Below are 18,483 nucleotides of genomic sequence, written 5' to 3'. Positions count from 1 at the left end.
TACGTAGCTGATACTTAAGGATGTGTAACACGATCTTGTACGCCAGGGTGTGGTGTATTTTTAAGTCCGCACTTAAAAATCTGACATGAATTTGTAGCAGCTTTGATATGTCACACATGCTTCACGTGTACGCCGTAAAAATGAAAGCTATGCAGCAGGAATATTGCTCGAACACCTATTACACCGTGCGAATGCTTTAGTTGACATGCATCTGATGAAGGTGGCTCCGGAGCTGGCTGGGCGGATGCGGCTGATGTTTTCCCTCTTCCTTTGCCCTTCTTGGGTCCTGACTTCTTTGCTGGCATGATGCTTTCTTGACTGTGATGAATGATAACGAAAGCAGCATGGAGACCCCTTTTATACCCACTTGTGAACGCTGCAGGTACGCAGCAGCAACATCACACATAAGAACGAAACGCCACGCCAACGAAAGCAATGAAATGGTTACACCGAAATGGCTACAATGAAATATGCCACGCATACGCCTCAGTACGCCATAACTTTACGTCCCTTGAACCCCATACAAACCCCAGATACACTACAGGAGCGCCACAGGAACATCACACATATGCCGTGTATGTCACAGGACTTTAATTTTGGACAAAATACGCCTCATTTGTTGGCGTTTGACCCACACGCTGCTTACGTGGCAAGATACGAGACAGTATGATAGTAGCCTAATGAAGACAGCATTTCAGTGAAATCTTTAGTTGCCTTTAAAGACGGATGAGAGAAAACTGTATCGAGAGCTTTGCCAAGAAGATGCTTTTGAAGCAGCAATGCTTGGACAGTTCTTAAAAGAAAGGAGAAAATTTCTAGGAAAGGAAGAAAGATCGGGGTAGCTTGTAGCTTGTCATCAGGCTAAAGTGTCAGAGGCCCTCAAGAGAATGCGTCCAGCTGAAATAAAGCACCAAAAAGCAATCAGTAGACTTTTACAGCTGGGGCAATTACGGCTTCTAGAAACTCCGAAGTTTCAAAGAAGCCTGGTTCCACTGAGCACAATCCTGTCTTGTTAGCTTTGAACAGGCTGACAGCAGAGGAAGACATCATGATGTGCAACCCAGTTGAGTATTTGTTAGCCAGGAATGAGGCCACATCCATACCTTCATATCTGATTGCGGCTCCTGTGTTGGTGCCGGAGCTGTCAGTGGTGAACTCAATAAAAAGGTATCTAGAGGTGCTGACAATGCCCTCGTTGGGTAAATATTCCACTTCATAAGAATCATAGAGCGTAGAGGATTCGATGTTGTTTCCATTTTTGATGAGTAACCTGCAGACAGAACACAGTCAGGACGGTAATATCTCAGAAGCAGTCAAAAAGCAAGGCAGCAGAGTCATTTGGCAGCAGAGTCTATCTTTTGGCTACTGCCTTTTATCATCCTGACTAACTGAGCAGCAAGTGACCCTATTAAAAGTTCATTTATTAGTGAAATGGAAGATATTGCCAAAAATACTAACTTAATCCCCTTTCTAAATCTTCGGATCAGCCTCCAATTGCTATTACTGCATTACATCATAGAATTTGATAATATTTCATGATTTGCAAAGAGAAAAAATGAAACAGAGAGAGAGAGAGAGAGAGATCCTTGTTTTTTCAAGGAGGAGCTCGAGTCCTGAAAAAGGCTTGTTCAACAGTCAGTTCTAGAACATGTGAGGGATAAGTAGTATGTTACATTAGAGCCTGTGTTTGTAAAAGAATGTAATAGCTGATTCTTCAGCAGGCAGGATGATTCACTAACCTGTCATCATCCTCAGCGAGCGCCACCTTCTCAAAATGAACATGTAGCCGCTGACCTTCTGCAGCCTCCAGCACCCAGTGGCATGTCAGATTGTTGCTGTAGTTACTGGGGAAACCAGGAGACACGATGCGGCCAAGTGTGGCGTTCTTTATCATTCCACCGCAGGCCGCTGTTGAAAGGTATTGACAGTTATGCATTTGATTAATCAACAAGCATGTTCCTGCCGGGACTCTAAATTGACCGTAGGTGTGAATGTGAATGTTTGTCTGTGTCTATGTGTCAGCCCTGTGATGACCTGGCGACTTGTCCAGGGTGTACCCCGCCTTTCGCCCGTAGTCAGCTGGGATAGGCTCCAGCTTGCCTGCGACCCTGTAGAACAGGATAAAGCGGCTAGAGATAATGAATGAGATGTTCCTGCCAGAGGGAAACCCTTCGACTGAGAAACTGTGACATTCTCTACTTTTTGGAAGTGAAACAAACAGAGCATTTTAAAGTCAGGCTACTGCTAAAAGTGAAAGGGAAGAAAGTTGCATTTAAAGAACCCACTGAAAAACACCAACACTTTGATTGGTTAAAGGCTCAGTGATGTGGCTCCAGGTCCACTGTGACCCTGCTCAGAATAAAGTTGGCCTAGTGGTTAGCGTGTCCGCCTCTCGACCAGGAGATCGTGAGTTCTACTTGCGGTCGGATCATACCAAAGCCCATCATAAAAATGGTACCTACTACTGTCTGGCAAGGCACGCTGCAATACAGATGTGAGTAGGGAAGTCAAACTCTTGTGGTTACCAGAGGACTAGCCCCCAGAGGTGGACAGTAACAAAGTACAGGTAGTCGTCGACTTACGACCTATGCAACTTACGACCGATTGACTTTACGACCGTCTGGTTATGACTGGCAAGTGTTTCCCAGCTGAGCTAGCTGAGCGTACGACAGTTTCCGCCCCAGCTCCTGGCAGCGCCCAGCATCCAGCCTCTCGCCGCGTACAACAGTTTCCACCCCAGCTCCTGGTTTATGAAACGAGCAAATCCTCCCTCCAGCCCGAGCGCTGCAACAGCTGATGATGACGTAGACGACCCACAGCCAAGCACCAGTGATGCTAGCGGTCACTAAGTTTTGTATTTTGCTATGTTTTACATTTGTATTTTGGTATGTTTCAAACTAAAATGTTTTCTATTTTTCACACCTGTATTTTGTATTTTTTGTTTTGCACATATTAAATGAATTGTACTGTACGCAGTGTAGTATGCAGTGTTTGACTTAAAACAAATAATGAGCCAAGGTAATGAAATAAGAAAATGTTGATAAAATAAGACTTTAAGATGATTACAACATCATTACACATCACAATATACTTACATTCATTTAACATAGGCCGACTTACGACCAGATCGGTTTACGACCGGTCAGTCGTAACCAAACGCAGTCGTAAGTCGGCGACTACCTGTACGTTTACTTGAGTACTGTACTTAAGTATACTTTGAGTATCTGTACTTTACTTGAGTATATATATATATATATATATATATATATATATATATATATATATATATATATATATATTTATTTATTTATTTTTGGGAAACTTATGACTTTAACTTCACTACATTTGAAAGCCAAATATTGTACTTTTTACTCCACTACATTTCTGTCAAGGTCCTTGTTACTATGAAGCAGCTTTGAAAGTGGATGTTTTTTTTCTTTTCTCTTCTAAAACGTGATTGTTTTTTTCGCAGGTGACACTGAGACAGACTATCACTAATCACTAGGGTCACGTCGTGTCCATAGACTGTATAAAATCAAGTTCAGTGATTTCTCAGCAGTGTTATTTGAACACGATTAGTTGATGGCAGAATGGAAGGAGGCGGTTCTTCTGGAGAATGCACGCACCCATGGCTCATGAACCCTTGTTTCAGTTTTCTGAAAGGATTAAAGATTAATTTCATTTTAAATGTTTGCTTTGTTTGCCGAAGATGAACCACATCACAGCCTACAAAAACTTGCCGTCTAACCTGCGGAAGCATATTGAAATATGTAAACGTTTTATTCCAAGAGAAAGCTTGCAGTGAAGTTGTCTGTGCTTTTAGAGCTAGCGATAACATTGCAATAGCTATGCAGTCTGGTTAGTCAAATGACTTTCTATGGATTTGCCCGCCAAGTTGCCGTCACCTTGTCCACGGCTAACAGTAACACATAGCTAGTTAACTTGGACACTGTTAGTTAGCATGTGAAATGGAGTTACGCTAACATGAATAACGTTAACTTATCTGAAGTCCTTTCAGAAATATTTTAGCATAATCTTGCCAAATAAACAGAATGTAGAAATCTGTGTTTATCTGTGTTTAAAGGTGTTTATTGTACAGGTTCTACAAGCGAGTCAGTAAATCCAGTCGATTGTTTCAGAGGCATTAGGTTTTGTAAGCATTGTGGCAATAATACAACAATGGGTTGACAGAAAATGTACTTTTAATACTTAAGTATTCTTAAAAGCAAGTACTTCAGTACTTTAACTTGAGTAAAAATTTGACTGTCCAGCTTTCACTTGTATTGGGAGTAACATTTGACGAGTGGGATCTGTACTTTGACTTGAGTAGTGAAGTTGGGTACTTTGTCCACCTCTGCTAGCCCCCCACTGTAACCCTAGCTGTATAGACGAGAGGCCAAGGGCTACTGAAACGAAGATTGGCACTGCACCCATACGCCTTAAAGAGCTGGTTAGTACTGGGACAGGAGACTGCCTGGGAAGACCAGATTCTGGCATGAGAAGGACTTTGAGTTTTTTGACTTTGAAGAAGAATGAATGAATGAATGAATGAATGAATGAACATGACTATGATCACCAGTGCCGTATTAAGCCAATATGGTGCCCCTGGGCACTATACCTCAAATGCCCCCCCCCCACTACCACCCTGCGCGCACGCGTTCAGTAACCTCCTGCACACACTCACAAACCTTGCCCTTTGCTGTCAAAAATGGTAGCATATACATAAACAATAGTACACATAAACAAGGTCATTCTTCCTCATTGAAAATGTATTAAGTAGGCTACATCAGCCCATCAAATTCACTGAAAACAACCAACGATATGCATGTAGGCATATTGAAATGTCTTATTCAAAAATGAGCAGCATATATTTGTATGTCTCAATAAAAACCTTCAAAGCATCCATACTCTATTCTATCCATATTAAAATGTCTCAATTCAAAATGTGTATCAATTCAAACAGCATCAGCAATTTAAACAGCATCCATCTATATACAATACAGCATATTCAAATGTGTCAATTCAAAATGTGTATCAATTAAAATAGCATTGATCTAGGCGACATATTCAAATGTCTCAATTCGAAATATAAATTCAAATAACATCCAGTACGGCATATTCAGATGTACAATCTTCCTTCTCGTCACCATGGTGTGAACTGATCTCTACCTGGCTTAAAGTGGCTTCGCACATATCCTCCTCCCCAGGGTCTCCCTCGCTCCCATCTTCCTCAAGGGGATCCTCGTCGTCGCCGACCCCTCGGCTAACACTGGCTGTGGTTGTAGCATCTCCCCGGCTAGTGCTAGTAGGGCCATCTCCCTCACTAGCATCGCTGATTTCACTAGCTTCGGCTTCAGCGCTGGTAGTGACAGCAGTTGTCGATGTTTTTATAAAAAAACAATCTAACACTGGAACATTTTTAATTGCAGCTACACGCCTGGAGTCTCTCTTTTTTTTTTTAATTTTCTCTTCGCACAACCACTCAATTGATGTCTGTCCATTTTTCATTTCTACCACGGTTTTTAAAAAATTGATACATTTCACCGTAGGTGGACTGGCTCAACTGACAGGTTGAGGAAAGGGGAGTTAATGGTCACATAGGCCACTCTTGCTCAGAATTATGATTATTGTTGTTGTTCTTATGAAATTAGTGTTCATAATGAATTATATATGACTATTTAACAATGTCAAGTGTATAGCCATTTTAAGTGTACAAACATTCACGAAAAATATTTTTAAAGTTTCTGTCATGTGGTGCCCCCCCACTGGCTGTGAGTGGTTAGTGCCCCTGGGCACTGTGCCACAGGCCCATATAGTTAATCCGGCCTTGATGATCACAATGTCTCTCCTTATACCCACCTTTATTCAAAGCCTACAGTCGTTTTTTTTTTTTTTTTTGCAGCCATGTCTTTGAAACTGGCTCCTTATCTACTTAATGCAGAAATCCAAGGCAAGTTGAGAACAGTTTTTAATTAGAAATGCCAGGCAGTATGTTGCACAGCCCACTTTAGGTTGAACAAAAAAAAAATTTCCATGTTTTTTTGGCTGCTTTCCATAACTCGTGAGTTCAGTGGTTTTTAACAGACCACCACATGTTTAGCTTACTAAAATCAAAACACACCATTACACAGCCAATTCACTGATAAATCCTAAAATGTGAAGAAATGAAACAAAATTGCGAGTCTGTAATAAAAAGGCTATCATACTGCACAAACAGACCTGACAGATGGACAATAAATCTTTGTAAAAAGCAGTAAACGTTATTGGAGAGGGAATATGTCACAGCCAATCAGGTTTATGTTAGCCAGCCAGCCAGCCAGCCAGCGCTTGATTAAAGGAGAATTTGAACTTCACTCCCTGGCTGCTTGCTGATCAGTAATCAAGGCAGTTGTGTCATGGTAGCATTCAGCACCACCACAGCATTCTCCTTAAATGCCACATTTGAGCTCCTTCCCTTTGATCAATAGTGGAAATGAGAAACTTCAGGGCTATAGCTGCATCTGTGCTGTTCATGCAGTCGATACTGCACCTCCAAACAACTAAATGAGATCCATCATCAAAACAGGACGCTTTTAGGTAAACCAACCTTGCAGACTTGTTTAGAATCAAAGAGGGGGGAAAGAAAACTTTCTTTGGCTTTGGGATTCACTTTCAAAGACAGATGCAGCCTTGTCATTCCAGAGAGGAACCGTCAGGACCTTCTATGCTTTCAGAGAAGGCCCAAATACATCATTTCAAATGTTATATTTAATTTCTTTAATCTTTCATAATTTCATTATAATTATTTTCTTCTAATTCGGCCTCAATTTCTATCAAATTTGCTTCAGAAACGAAAGGGTTACTGTCCTAAAAACATTAAAATAGTTATCCAATGGGATTTTTTTGTTTGTTTGTTGTCTCTCGGCAGGGAAGAGTTTAGAGCTGCTCACTCATTGGTTAGGACTTCATTGCCAGGACAGAAGGCCATGGCAGTGTATGTTTATGTAGGAAGTGACAGATGAATTAACTAATCAGATTTTGATATATAGTGGGAGGGACCAAAAATGTATCGCCTTCAGCCTTCTCAAAGGCCAACACGAGCTTAACCACTGATGGCACAGTCAGTGAAGTTACCTTCCAGCTGGTGTAGCGTTCATCAGTAGTGTTAGCGAATGCCAATAAAGTGGTCAAGCCAGTGCTATCTACAGTATCGAGAGCAAGTAGCACAGGCTAACGACCAAGAAACTAAGATTTCTGTCTCCAGACTCTTCTTCCACGCACGCTCGTGACAGTATTTTTCACTCAGACTTAAGTATTCATTTCCCTGTATAATTTACTGAGTTACTTTTAAAATCAACATCAACAGCTACACACAATGGAACGACCTGGCACCCTGCCACTAATCCCTTGCAAAATCCTTTGCCTTATTGCTTTTTTGGTGTGTTTGGCTGAGCTGAAGTCCCAGCTCGAATAGTAACAGTTTGCCATGGTGTCATTCAGGCCTTGAAACAGGGACAGATATTAATATTCACCTCTTGCAGGCACATGCACAGCGTTTAATACAATTACAACCCAAATCAACAATCAAACCCAAATTAATATGAGAGGAAGAGGTAGTGAAAGCATAAGGAGTTGCTCTCTAGTCGAGTTAAATTACACCTGTGTGGGCAAAATATTTACACTCAGGGCTGAGTGTTGCTTGATGTTAGGGAAAGCATTGAAGCCATTGTATCTGCATGCCTTGAGGTCTTATGGGTGTTTCGCAGAGAGCCACAAATGGAGACTATAATTGCTACGGAGCACTCACAAGATTGCTCCACAGTAGTATAAATAAGCATGCACGAGGAGACAGCTGTTGGATTGATTGACAGCACATCCCAGTTTAAAGAAAAGGCTGTTTGAGGAGATAAGGATGTTTAAGGTGAAGTGACTATTATATGGTACAGCTTTAGGTTACAAGGCAGCTAACCTTATATTTTCAAGGCAGAAATAAATCAGAACCACAAGGTTTTATCTGCCAGTTAACCATGATCCAACATGAACATAGGATGAATGCAAAATAGTTGGCCTTGACTCATCACATCCTGTTTACACTGACTGAAAAGAACAAACTTTGAATGGTGGGCTGAAGGAGAAAGTAACTTTTAGCTGCAAATATTCTACATCTGCTCTATGAAAGACGAAGTGGAGAAAACAGATATTGTACAGTGGTGCTTGAAAGTTTGTGAACCCTTTAGAATTTTCTATATTTCTGCATAAATATGACCTAAAACAACATCAGATTTTCATACAAATCCTAAAAGTAGATAAAGAGAACCCAGTTAAACAAATGAGAGAAAAATATTATAATTGGTCATTTATTTATTGAGGAAAATGATCCAATACTACATATCTGTGAGTGGCAAAAGTATGTGAACCTTTGCTTTCAGTATCTGGTGTGACCCCCTTGTGCAGCAATAACTGCAACTAAACGTTTCCAGTAACTGTTGATCAGTCCTGCACACCAGCTTGGAGGAATTTTAGCCCATTCCTCCATACAGAACAGCTTCAACTCTGGGATGTTGGTGGGTTTCCTCACATGAACTGCTCGCTTCAGGTCCTTCCACAACATTTCGATTGGAGTAAGGTCAGGACTTTGACTTGGCCATTCCAAAACATTAACTTTATTCTTCTTTAACCATTCTTTGATAGAATGACTTGTGTGCTTAGGGTCATTATCATGCTGCATGACCCACCTTCTCTTGAGATTCAGTTCATGGACAGATGTCCTGACATTTTCCTTTAGAATTCGCTGGTATAATTCAGAATTCATTTTTCTGTCAATGATGGCAAGCCGTCCTGGCCCAGATGCAACAAAACAGGCTCAAACCATGATACTACCACCACCATGTTTCACAGATGGGATAAGGTTCTTATGCTGGAATGCAGTGTTTTCCTTTCTCCAAACATAACGCTTCTCATTTAAACCAAAAAGTTTTGGTCTCATCCCTCCACAAAACATTTTTCCAATAGCCTTCTGGCTTGTCCACGTGATCTTTAGCAAAGTGCAGATGAGCAGCAATGTTCTTTTTGGAGAGCAGTAGCTTTCTCCTTGCAACCCTGCCATGCACACCATTGTTGTTCAGTGTTCTCCTGATGGGGGACTCATGAACATTAACATTAGCCAATGTGAGAGAGGCCTTCAGTTGCTTGGAAGTTACCCTGGGGTCCTTTGTGACCTCGCCGACTATTACATGCCTTGCTCTTGGAGTGATCTTTGTTGGTCGACTGCTCCTGGGGAGGGTAACAATGGTCTAGAATTTCCTCCAGTTGTACACAATCTGTCTGACTGTGGATTGGTGGAGTCCAAACTCTTTAGAGATGGTTTTGTAACCTTTTCCAGCCTGATGAGCATCAACAACACTTTTTCTGAGGTCCTCATGAAAACTCCTTTGTTCATGCCATGATACACTTCCACAAACATGTGTTCTGAAGATCAGATTTTGATAGATCCCTGTTCTTTAAATAAAATAGGGTGCCCACTCACACCTGATTGTCATCCCACTGATTGAAAACACCTGACTCTAATTTCACCTTCAAATTAACTGCTAATCCTAGAGGTTCACATACCGTACTTTTGCCACTCACAGATATGTAATATTGGACCATTTTCCTCAATAAATAAATGACCAAGTATAATATTTTTGTCTCATTTGTTTAACTGGGTTCTCTTTATCCACTTTTAAGACTTGTGTAAAAATCTGATGATGTTTTAGGTCATATTTATGCAGAAATGTAGAAAATTCTAAAGGGTTCACAAACTTTCAAGCACCACTATACAGGTCTAGGGTACGAACGGAATTTACAATATGTAAACATTAGAAAGTCTTCAGCATACGGTAGCTAATGAGCACAGTTTCATCAGATAACATTAGTCTTCAATATTACTTATATAAGCTGGCTACAGGCACCCATGATTGACTACTGTCATCACGTATGCCATCCCTCCCACACTTGGCTCCCTGGCAAATATGGTTGTCGCAGCATCATGATTTGAACTTGTAATCTGGTTAAGACATGGTGAACGTTTTTCTGTTGTGGCACTTGGGAGCCCCATTGATGATATAAATTTGAAGTAATATTAAAGTAGGCATATCAGACGCTCACTGGTTGTGCTGTGAAAATCGTGCATGCAGACACTCATTTAAGTTTCCAAATCTGTCATTGCTTAACCTTTGAATATTTTCTATCCTGAATACTGTCATTAAAAAGCTTATAATTTCTGCTTTCCAAATAAATTTATCTCCTTAAGATCTGTTCAGTACTTTGGGTTGTTTGGGTACAGCAGGTTGAAGTTGGTACAACAGAGTTCACTCTCTGCTCACGGGACGTCGGGAAACTGCTGGTGCTTTTTGAGTCATGGGAAAGTGCTCAGGCTCTCTCTCTCTTCTGATCAGTTTCTGACTGGATTACTTGTGAATATCAATCAGATAATTTTTATAGGGATGTTCTCTCGCTCTCACTGTTTCTGATGAAATATTCAGCAAAATTTTCGATCTGCTAGTTTTGATGTTATGATTCACAGGAGACTTTGAAGTGAGTTTTCATAGCTTTACCTACTTATTTTTCAAATCAAATTGATTCATGTAAATAAATAACTTTTAGAATATAACTGTAGTCGTTTTGATGAAAAATAGTGAGATCTTAGTGGTTGGAATGAGATTTTAAAAAACGGAAGTCAGAAACGCGAGTGTCAATTTCAGTTCAATTAAATGTTATTGCTTATTGGATGTGGCTCACACAGTTTTATCGAGGTTCGCCTTGAAAGCTGTGAATATAATTGAAATAATAATTTATATTCTTTCATATAAACACTAGTCGGCCCTATTTAGAAATACAAAGGTCTACAGAGCACAAAGAGGGTATTAGAAATAATCTTTTATTACTTTTTAATTTTGATAGAGAATGGTAGATGTGAATGACGTTCAATGCTTATTTATGCATATTTTATCAATGGCATTGATTTCTCCTTCTTCGTGACATATAAATGAGAGTTAAGATCAGCTTTATATTGCACAAATAAAGCCATTTGATGGAACTTTGAAGAAGAGAGTGTACCGATTTAACGTTTTACCCAATTACCATAATTAATACTAATTAAATACTAATTTGCAAAATGTGTTTTTACAAATTTTTTAAACTTTGTATTCAGTATACAACCATCTATGTGCCTTCCAATTTCCATGTAAATATCTTGAAAAGTAAAGTTATTAAGAAAAAACATTTGATCTCATTGGTTAATGAGGCCCATTTTGGACCATGTGATCCTCATACAGAATATTACAGCAGTTTTCTAAAAATTAAGCGATTTTTTTCAATCTTTGATTTGTAATATCTCAAGAATGGATAAACATATTTTAATTCTGTCAAAAGCAATTTGGACTGAATTTGAATTTTCACCTGATATGCTTACTTAAAATGTAGCGCTTGCTGTACTGGAAATGTACTGTATATAATAATGTGTTACTTGATGTTAGACCAAGTTGGTGGGTTTCACACTCACCAAGACACCTGGGTTCTTTTCCATTCCAGTACGGAGTTGTAGCATTGAGGCATGTGAGGGTTGAGGGGCCCTGAAGCTGGTAGCCAGTAAAGCAGTAGAAATAAGCTTCTCCACCTGCGTGCAGACTGCTGACAGTTACATCACCGTAGGCTGGCCGCTCAGGGAAATTACAGCTCAGGACGAACGCTGCGGAGAGAATACACTTAACATTTTAAAAGTCTTTAGTCTTTGTACATTTTCATTCACAGATCAAACCATGAAAATCTTACTGTATATTATACTGTTCCTCTGCCAAAAATCTTTTTAAAACTTAAAAGTAGGAAATTTAATTATAAGTTTGCATACGAAAAGTCGAATTTAAATAAAGGGTGAGTCAAAGTTATGTTAACACTTAAATGGTAGAAACCATTTATTCACAAAACATACATCATATGTGCAAGATGATTTACAGGACGGTCTTAACCTGTTCGCCATTGTGTTCAACACACAAAAAACAGCGAGCAACAGTACCATTTAAAGCACGGACACACATTTCGCGGGGAATAGATGATGCCACAGTCCTTATTCTGTGCTTAAGGTCACTGATATCACAAATTTTCCTGCTATACATGCACTCCTTCACCATACCCATAACCAGAAATCACAGGGTGTCAAATCGGGGGATTGTGGAAGCCACAGCAATGGACCACCACGACCTGGAAATGTGTGGTCGAGATAAACACGAACAGTACGGCCAAAATGCGGCGGTGCGTCATCCTGTTGGAAATACCCCGCCAATCGGATCTGTAGTGGATGTTCATCAACGGCGTACTGCTGCACTATCTGTAAGTAGACGTCTGATGTCACTGTTGGGGGGTCAACAAAGTAGGGCCCAATTACGGCAGCAGCGGTCACAGCACACCACACATTCAGGAGAAAAATAATCCATTAGTGTTAACATAATTTTGACTAACCCTGTATATTGAGTTGTGTATAAAGTCATACTTTTATGCAATACTTTGGTGTAAAATACAGTACTGCAGTATACTGAGTTGCATATACGGTAAATAACCTGACCCACATCTATAACACTGACTCATTTCTGCAAGAAATGTCATAGAACCTTATGGCCCTTTTCCACTACCCTTTTTCAGCTCACTTCAGCTCGCTTCAGCTCACTTCAGCCCGACACGGCTCGCGTTTCGACTACCAAAAACCAGCACGACTCAGCTCGTTTCAGCCCTGCTTAGCCCCTAAAACTCGCACCGTTTTGGAGTGGGGCTGAAGCGAGCCAAGCCGTGCTGAGTGAGGTTGGGGGCATGAGCAGACACTCCCCTGTGCACTGATTGGTGAGGAGGAGTGTCCTCACATGCCCACACACGCCCCGCGAGCGCGCTGGGATCTGTAAACACCGCAAACCCGGAAGGAGAATAATTACGAATTACGAGAATTTCTGAAGCCTTATGCGCCTCGCCTCATCTATACGCTCTTGCCAGTATCTGTTGGCGTTGTCAGTGACAACAAGCCACAGCACCAAGACCAGCAACACTAACGACTCCATGTCCTCCATGTTTATTGTTTACTATTCGGGTCGTGAGACTACCGCTGAAAAGACCACTAGGATACTGTACATGGCTCTTCCTGTCACCGTTGCAACCTCTGAGCGCTCATTCGTATGCCCTTCAAATAATGTGCGCAGTATAGGCTATTGATGTTTTATTATGAGCCATGTACAGTATCCTAATGTTTTTTGTTTCTGAGTTACATGTTCGTTTGAAGGACTTCGTTTTTGTAGCCTAGTACAGTGACATACAGAGCATCGTGGACGAGTTCGCGGAGCGCAAGGCTCGTCGTATGCCCTTCAAATAATGCGCGCAGTAGGCTATTGATGTTTTATTATGAGCCATGTACAGTATGTCGCCTAATGTTTTTTTGTTTGAGTTACATGTTCGTTTGAAGGACTTAATGTACAAAATAACATAGTTGCACCCTGTAGTGTTGAAATTGGTAAACACAGTGCATTCAGTGAGGTTTGCACCGCCCTCCTTTTATTTCTGACTCTTCCTGTCACCGTTGCAACCTCTGAGCGCTCATTCGTATGCCCTTCAAATAATGTGCGCAGTATAGGCTATTGATGTTTTATTATGAGCCATGTACAGTATCCTAATGTTTTTTGTTTCTGAGTTACATGTTCGTTTGAAGGACTTCGTTTTTGTAGCCTAAAATGATGTTATGATAAGCTTTAATAAAGGGCCCGGTCATTTGCCCCGCCCCCGGCCCGGCTCTGACTTGTTCCGCCACTGTCACTGATGTCACTGTTTGCGCTGCTTAACGACATCACGTGACGTCCACCCACTTTCGCTAACTCCACCCAATGTGTCCACCCACTTCCAGCCAGCACGGTTCAGCGCGGTTGTAGTCGAAATGCAACTCCAACAGCCCCGCTCAGCTCGACTCAGCTCGACTCGGCACGGCACGGCTCAGCCGCGTTTGTAGTGGAAAAGCGGCATTAGAATCCCAAGGTTTTATAATATTAACTATGATGTGGGTTGAAAGTCCAAATTCAATAGGTGAACTGTCCACTGGTTTCAGCAGACTTAATAGCCCACCACACTCAACCTTGCTCTTTATTTCTCAGTCAGACACTCATCTCTTTTGTATATCCCTTTTCCATGTCCTCCAGCCTAGCACAGAGAAAATTCATTCTCTCTCTCTCTGTGTGTGTGAACAAGTGTCACACATTTAGTGTCCCCAAATACACCAAAATGTAAGCAGTAGGCCTCTTCAAACAATAGACATGCTGGGATGCAAGCAGGCAACCATTAGGCTCCTACGATGATGGATTAGACATGCATTGTCCATAATGGGAAAAAAAAGAAGCAATTAAAAAAAGTAAACACATTCACGCTGAACACATACTGTAGGTCACAGTACACACACACCTAAAACACTCCAATGTGTTTAATGGAAAATTGAACAGAGACCGGTGTTTTCTAGTGTAGCTAAAGCCATTTCAGATCTCTAAATAGACACTTGGGAAATTCATTTCATGACGTTTTTACATGCAAAGATGGGGAAGTCTGTCTCATACCTGACAAATTTTTAGATTTGTCTTTCCCTCTGCATTATAAAGCAAGTATCCAGGCACACTAGCACTCTAAAATGGAAGCCATTTAAATGGTAGCAATAGCTCTAACTGGAGCTACACCTGAAAGCAGGCCAAAATTATGAGCTATTCTTAGGCTCACAGAGGGAGCTTTTATGAAGACGCGCCCAACTTCTCAGCCCACGTCCCAGTGAACACTGTATTCAGGCTATTTTGGCAGTGACCAGTTGTTTAACTAACAACTAATTCACGTACTTGAATCGTCTGCCTCTTTTCTAAGAACACCATTCGCAATTTGTAACATGGGTGTTTGTAGAGCTTCCTAGTTGGAACATAATTTATCGCTATTGGCTTTATTGTTAGCTGCTGAAATTTGCAGCAGAGATCTGCTATTGATTTTGCTACTGTGAGATTCACCGAAGCCTTGGGCTAGAAGATATTTACAGGCTTAAATAAGTCAATAAACCCCAACTTTTGACCTGGCTTTGTCATACTCAGGCATTTTCCTGGTCTCCAGCTGCAGCCTCTTCTACTTTAAGTGGGAAGAGATACAGATTCTATGAATTTTACACTGTGTATTGCACTCAGTCCTTGGGGATGACCTCAGAGTTGCCTCCATCTGTCAGCACACCCAGCACCACACTTTAATTACATTTCAGGGTGGTAAGTAAGATGTAAAAGTGTTCAGTAGTGTTACAGTGCCAGCTTTGTGGCAATGTTATCTTCTCACAGAGGAAATGTATCTCACAAGAAAAGCTGCAGGGAGGTACTCAGTCTCACTAATGCACTGTCTACATTTGCTGTTCGTTGTATGCTCTAGACTGCGCTACAAGAAAGATCTACAAATCCTATTTCCAGAAAAGTTTGGATATTTTCCAAAATGCAATAAAAACAAAAATTTGTGATTTGCTAATTCATGTGAACCTTCATTTAACTGACAAAAGTACAAAGAAAAGATTTTCAATAGTTTTACTGACCAAATGAATTGTATTTTGTAAATACAAACAAAGTTAGAATTTGATGCTTGCAACACACTCAGAAAAAAAAGCTGGGACAGAGGCAACATAAGACTGAAAAGTTTATAGGATATTCAAGTAACAACATTTTGGAAGATTCCACAATAAGCAGGTTAATCAGTAACATGATTGGGTAAAAAAGGAGCATGCACCAAAGGCTCAGTCTTTGCAAACAAGCATGGGTCGTGGCTCACTCTTTTGTGCCAAAATTCGTGAGACAATTGTTAGTCAATTTAAAAAGAACATTTCTCAATGCAAGATTTTAGGTCTTTCAAAATCTTCAGTACATCCATCCATCCATCCATCCATTATCTGTAGCCGCTTATCCTGTTCTACAGGGTCGCAGGCAAGCTGGAGCCTATCCCAGCTGACTATGGGCGAGAGGCGGGGTACACCCTGGACAAGTTGCCAGGTCATCACAGGGCTGACACAGAGACAAACAACCACTCACATTCACACCTTCGGTCAATTTAGAGCCACCAATTAGCCTAACCTGCATGTCTTTGGACTGTGGGGGAAATCGGAGCACCCGGAGGAAACCCACGCAGACACGGGGAGAACATGCAAACTCCACACAGAAAGGCCCTCGCCAGCCGCTGGGCTCGAACCCAGGACCTTCTTGCTGTGAGGCGACAGTGCTAACCACTATACCACCATGCCGCCCTCTACAGTACATAATATTGTGAAAAGATTCAGGGAATTCAGAGACAGCTCAGTGCGTAAAGGGCAAAGTCGGAAAACCACTGTTGAACGTGCATGACCTTCAAGCCATCAGGCAGCACTGCCTGAGAAACCGTCATGCTAATGTGACAAATATAGCCACATGGGCTCGAGAGAACTTTGGAAAACCATTGTCACTTAACACAGTCTGCTGCTGCATCCAGAAAAGCAACCCGAAACACTGCTATGCAAGGAGGAAGCCAGTCATCAATTCTATGCAGAAATGCCACTGATTTCTCTGGGCCCAAACTCATCTCAGATGGACTGAAAGACAGTGGAAATGTGTGCTGTGATCAGATGAGTCCACATTTCAGCTTGTTTTCTGGAAAACCGGAAGTCGAGTTCTCAGTGCCAAAGGTGAACACGACCATCTGGTTTGTTATCAGAAAAAGGTGCCAAAGCAAGCATCTTGGATGGTACGGGGGCATCAGTGATGCATGTGTGTGAAGGCACCATTGATGTGGAGGCGTATATCGGGATTTGAGAGACATATGTTGTCATCAAGACAATGTTTTTTCCTGGGAAGCCCATGCTTATTTCAGCAGGACAGTGCCAGGCCTCATCCTGCATGAGCTACAACAGCGTGGATTTGTAGACACAGAGTGAGTGTGCTTGACTGACCTGCTGCCAGTCCAGATCTGTCTCCTATTGAGAATGTGTGGCGCATCATGAAGGGGACAATCAGACAGTTGTGACCATGGATTGTTGAGCAGCTGAAGGCTTGCATCAAGCAAGAATAGACAAAAGTTCCACTTGCAAAACTGCGACAATTTGTATCCTCAGATCCCATATGATTAAAAAGTGTTATTAAAGGAAAAGGTTATATAATAAAATTGTAATAATGCCTCTGTCCCAACTTTTTTGAGTGTGTTGTAGGCATCAGATTCTAACTTTGTTTATATTTACAAAATAATTTTAAATTGGTAAGTAAAACTATTGAAAATCTTTTCTTTGTACTTCTGTCAGTTAAATAATGTTTGCGTGAAATAACATCACATTTTTGTTTTTATTGCACTTTGGCAAGCCTATCTTTTCTAGAAATGGGGATTGCACGTGTTATAATATGTAACACCTTATAAAGCCATTGTCACAGTCTGGTCCAGTCCATCTATGCCTTAGATTGTGGGACTTCCATGCCGGCTCCAGGACAGGAATCCAGTCCTGCCTTGCTGAAGGCCATTTCCTGAAGCAGCACTCCCACACCTGTTACCACTCCTCTCCCATCAGCCAGGGCTTTTTAAGAACTGTTTGGAGCTACTCCATTTGCCAGACTGTCTCTTGTAGACTTTCCTTGCCTTGCTACAACTCATTGGTATTGTGTTTTCTTGAGTCCCCCTGCCTGAATTTTTCCTTGTTTTTCTGTCCAGTTTTTTGTCCCTGTTGTTACCTGCCTGTTCTTTTGGATTGTGTCTTTTGCTATCTCTGCCTAGATTTCCCTTGTCCCTGTGTTCATCAGTTTTTGTGAAGATTTTCCTGTCCTGTTTTTTGTCCCTGATCGTGTCTACCTGCTCCTTTGTGTTTTTGACCTCCTGGCCTGTTTTTTGATTACCAATTTTTGCCTGAGCCCTACTATACCTTTGCCTTTCTGTCATCTACTTCATTAAAGAAGTTTTCTCTTTACACTGCCTGTTGAGTCTGCTCTTGGGTCCTCACTTCACCTCAGCTCGCCATTCGTGACAGCCATAGGTCTTTAGAAATCCGACACCCTGTATAAAGTATAAAAAGTGTTTACAGCTATTTGTAAAACACTTTATAAATCATGAGTATATTACCTTGGAATATAAGATTACATAGCACTTAGGACTATGAATTATTTAATTTAGTATTTAATAACCGCTTCATCTGGGTCATGGTAGATCCACGGCCTATTGCAAGAACACTGGGCACTAGTTAAGTATACGTCCTGGATGGGACACTGGACCATCACAGTCATTATAACATCTTTTATAAACCCATACAGGATCAACAAAATTCAACAAATTACTCATTGTTGATTAAAGTACTCAAAGTAGTATGTCCCATGTGTACCAGTTAGATTTTTTTTTTGTGTGTGTGTACCAGTTAGATTTTAGATTTAAACCTGTAAAGACTTTATAGTTCTCCATAAATAATTCATATTTAAAGATATAATAGCTCACATT

The 18,483-nt window shown here is 41.0% G+C and overlaps 1 protein-coding gene across 1 annotated transcript in view; it reads right to left on the bottom strand.

Annotated features, from left to right (window-relative positions):
- sez6b (seizure related 6 homolog b) overlaps positions 1 to 18,483 on the bottom strand; it is a 565,878-nt gene that overhangs the window by 59,622 nt on the left and 487,773 nt on the right. Inside the window, exons 6-8 of the mRNA XM_060943954.1 lie at positions 11,522 to 11,707; positions 1,740 to 1,908; positions 1,104 to 1,270 (exon numbers count right to left, since the gene is read on the bottom strand). Coding sequence (XP_060799937.1) covers positions 1,104 to 1,270; positions 1,740 to 1,908; positions 11,522 to 11,707 — 522 coding nt within the window. The remainder of the gene's footprint in view (positions 1 to 1,103; positions 1,271 to 1,739; positions 1,909 to 11,521; positions 11,708 to 18,483) is intronic.

The sequence above is a fragment of the Neoarius graeffei genome, chromosome 17 (assembly GCF_027579695.1).
Source record: "Neoarius graeffei isolate fNeoGra1 chromosome 17, fNeoGra1.pri, whole genome shotgun sequence".
Lineage (NCBI taxonomy): Eukaryota > Metazoa > Chordata > Actinopteri > Siluriformes > Ariidae > Neoarius > Neoarius graeffei.
The sequence above is the reverse complement of the archived record's forward strand: the minus strand, read 5'-3'. Positions and strand labels throughout refer to the sequence as shown.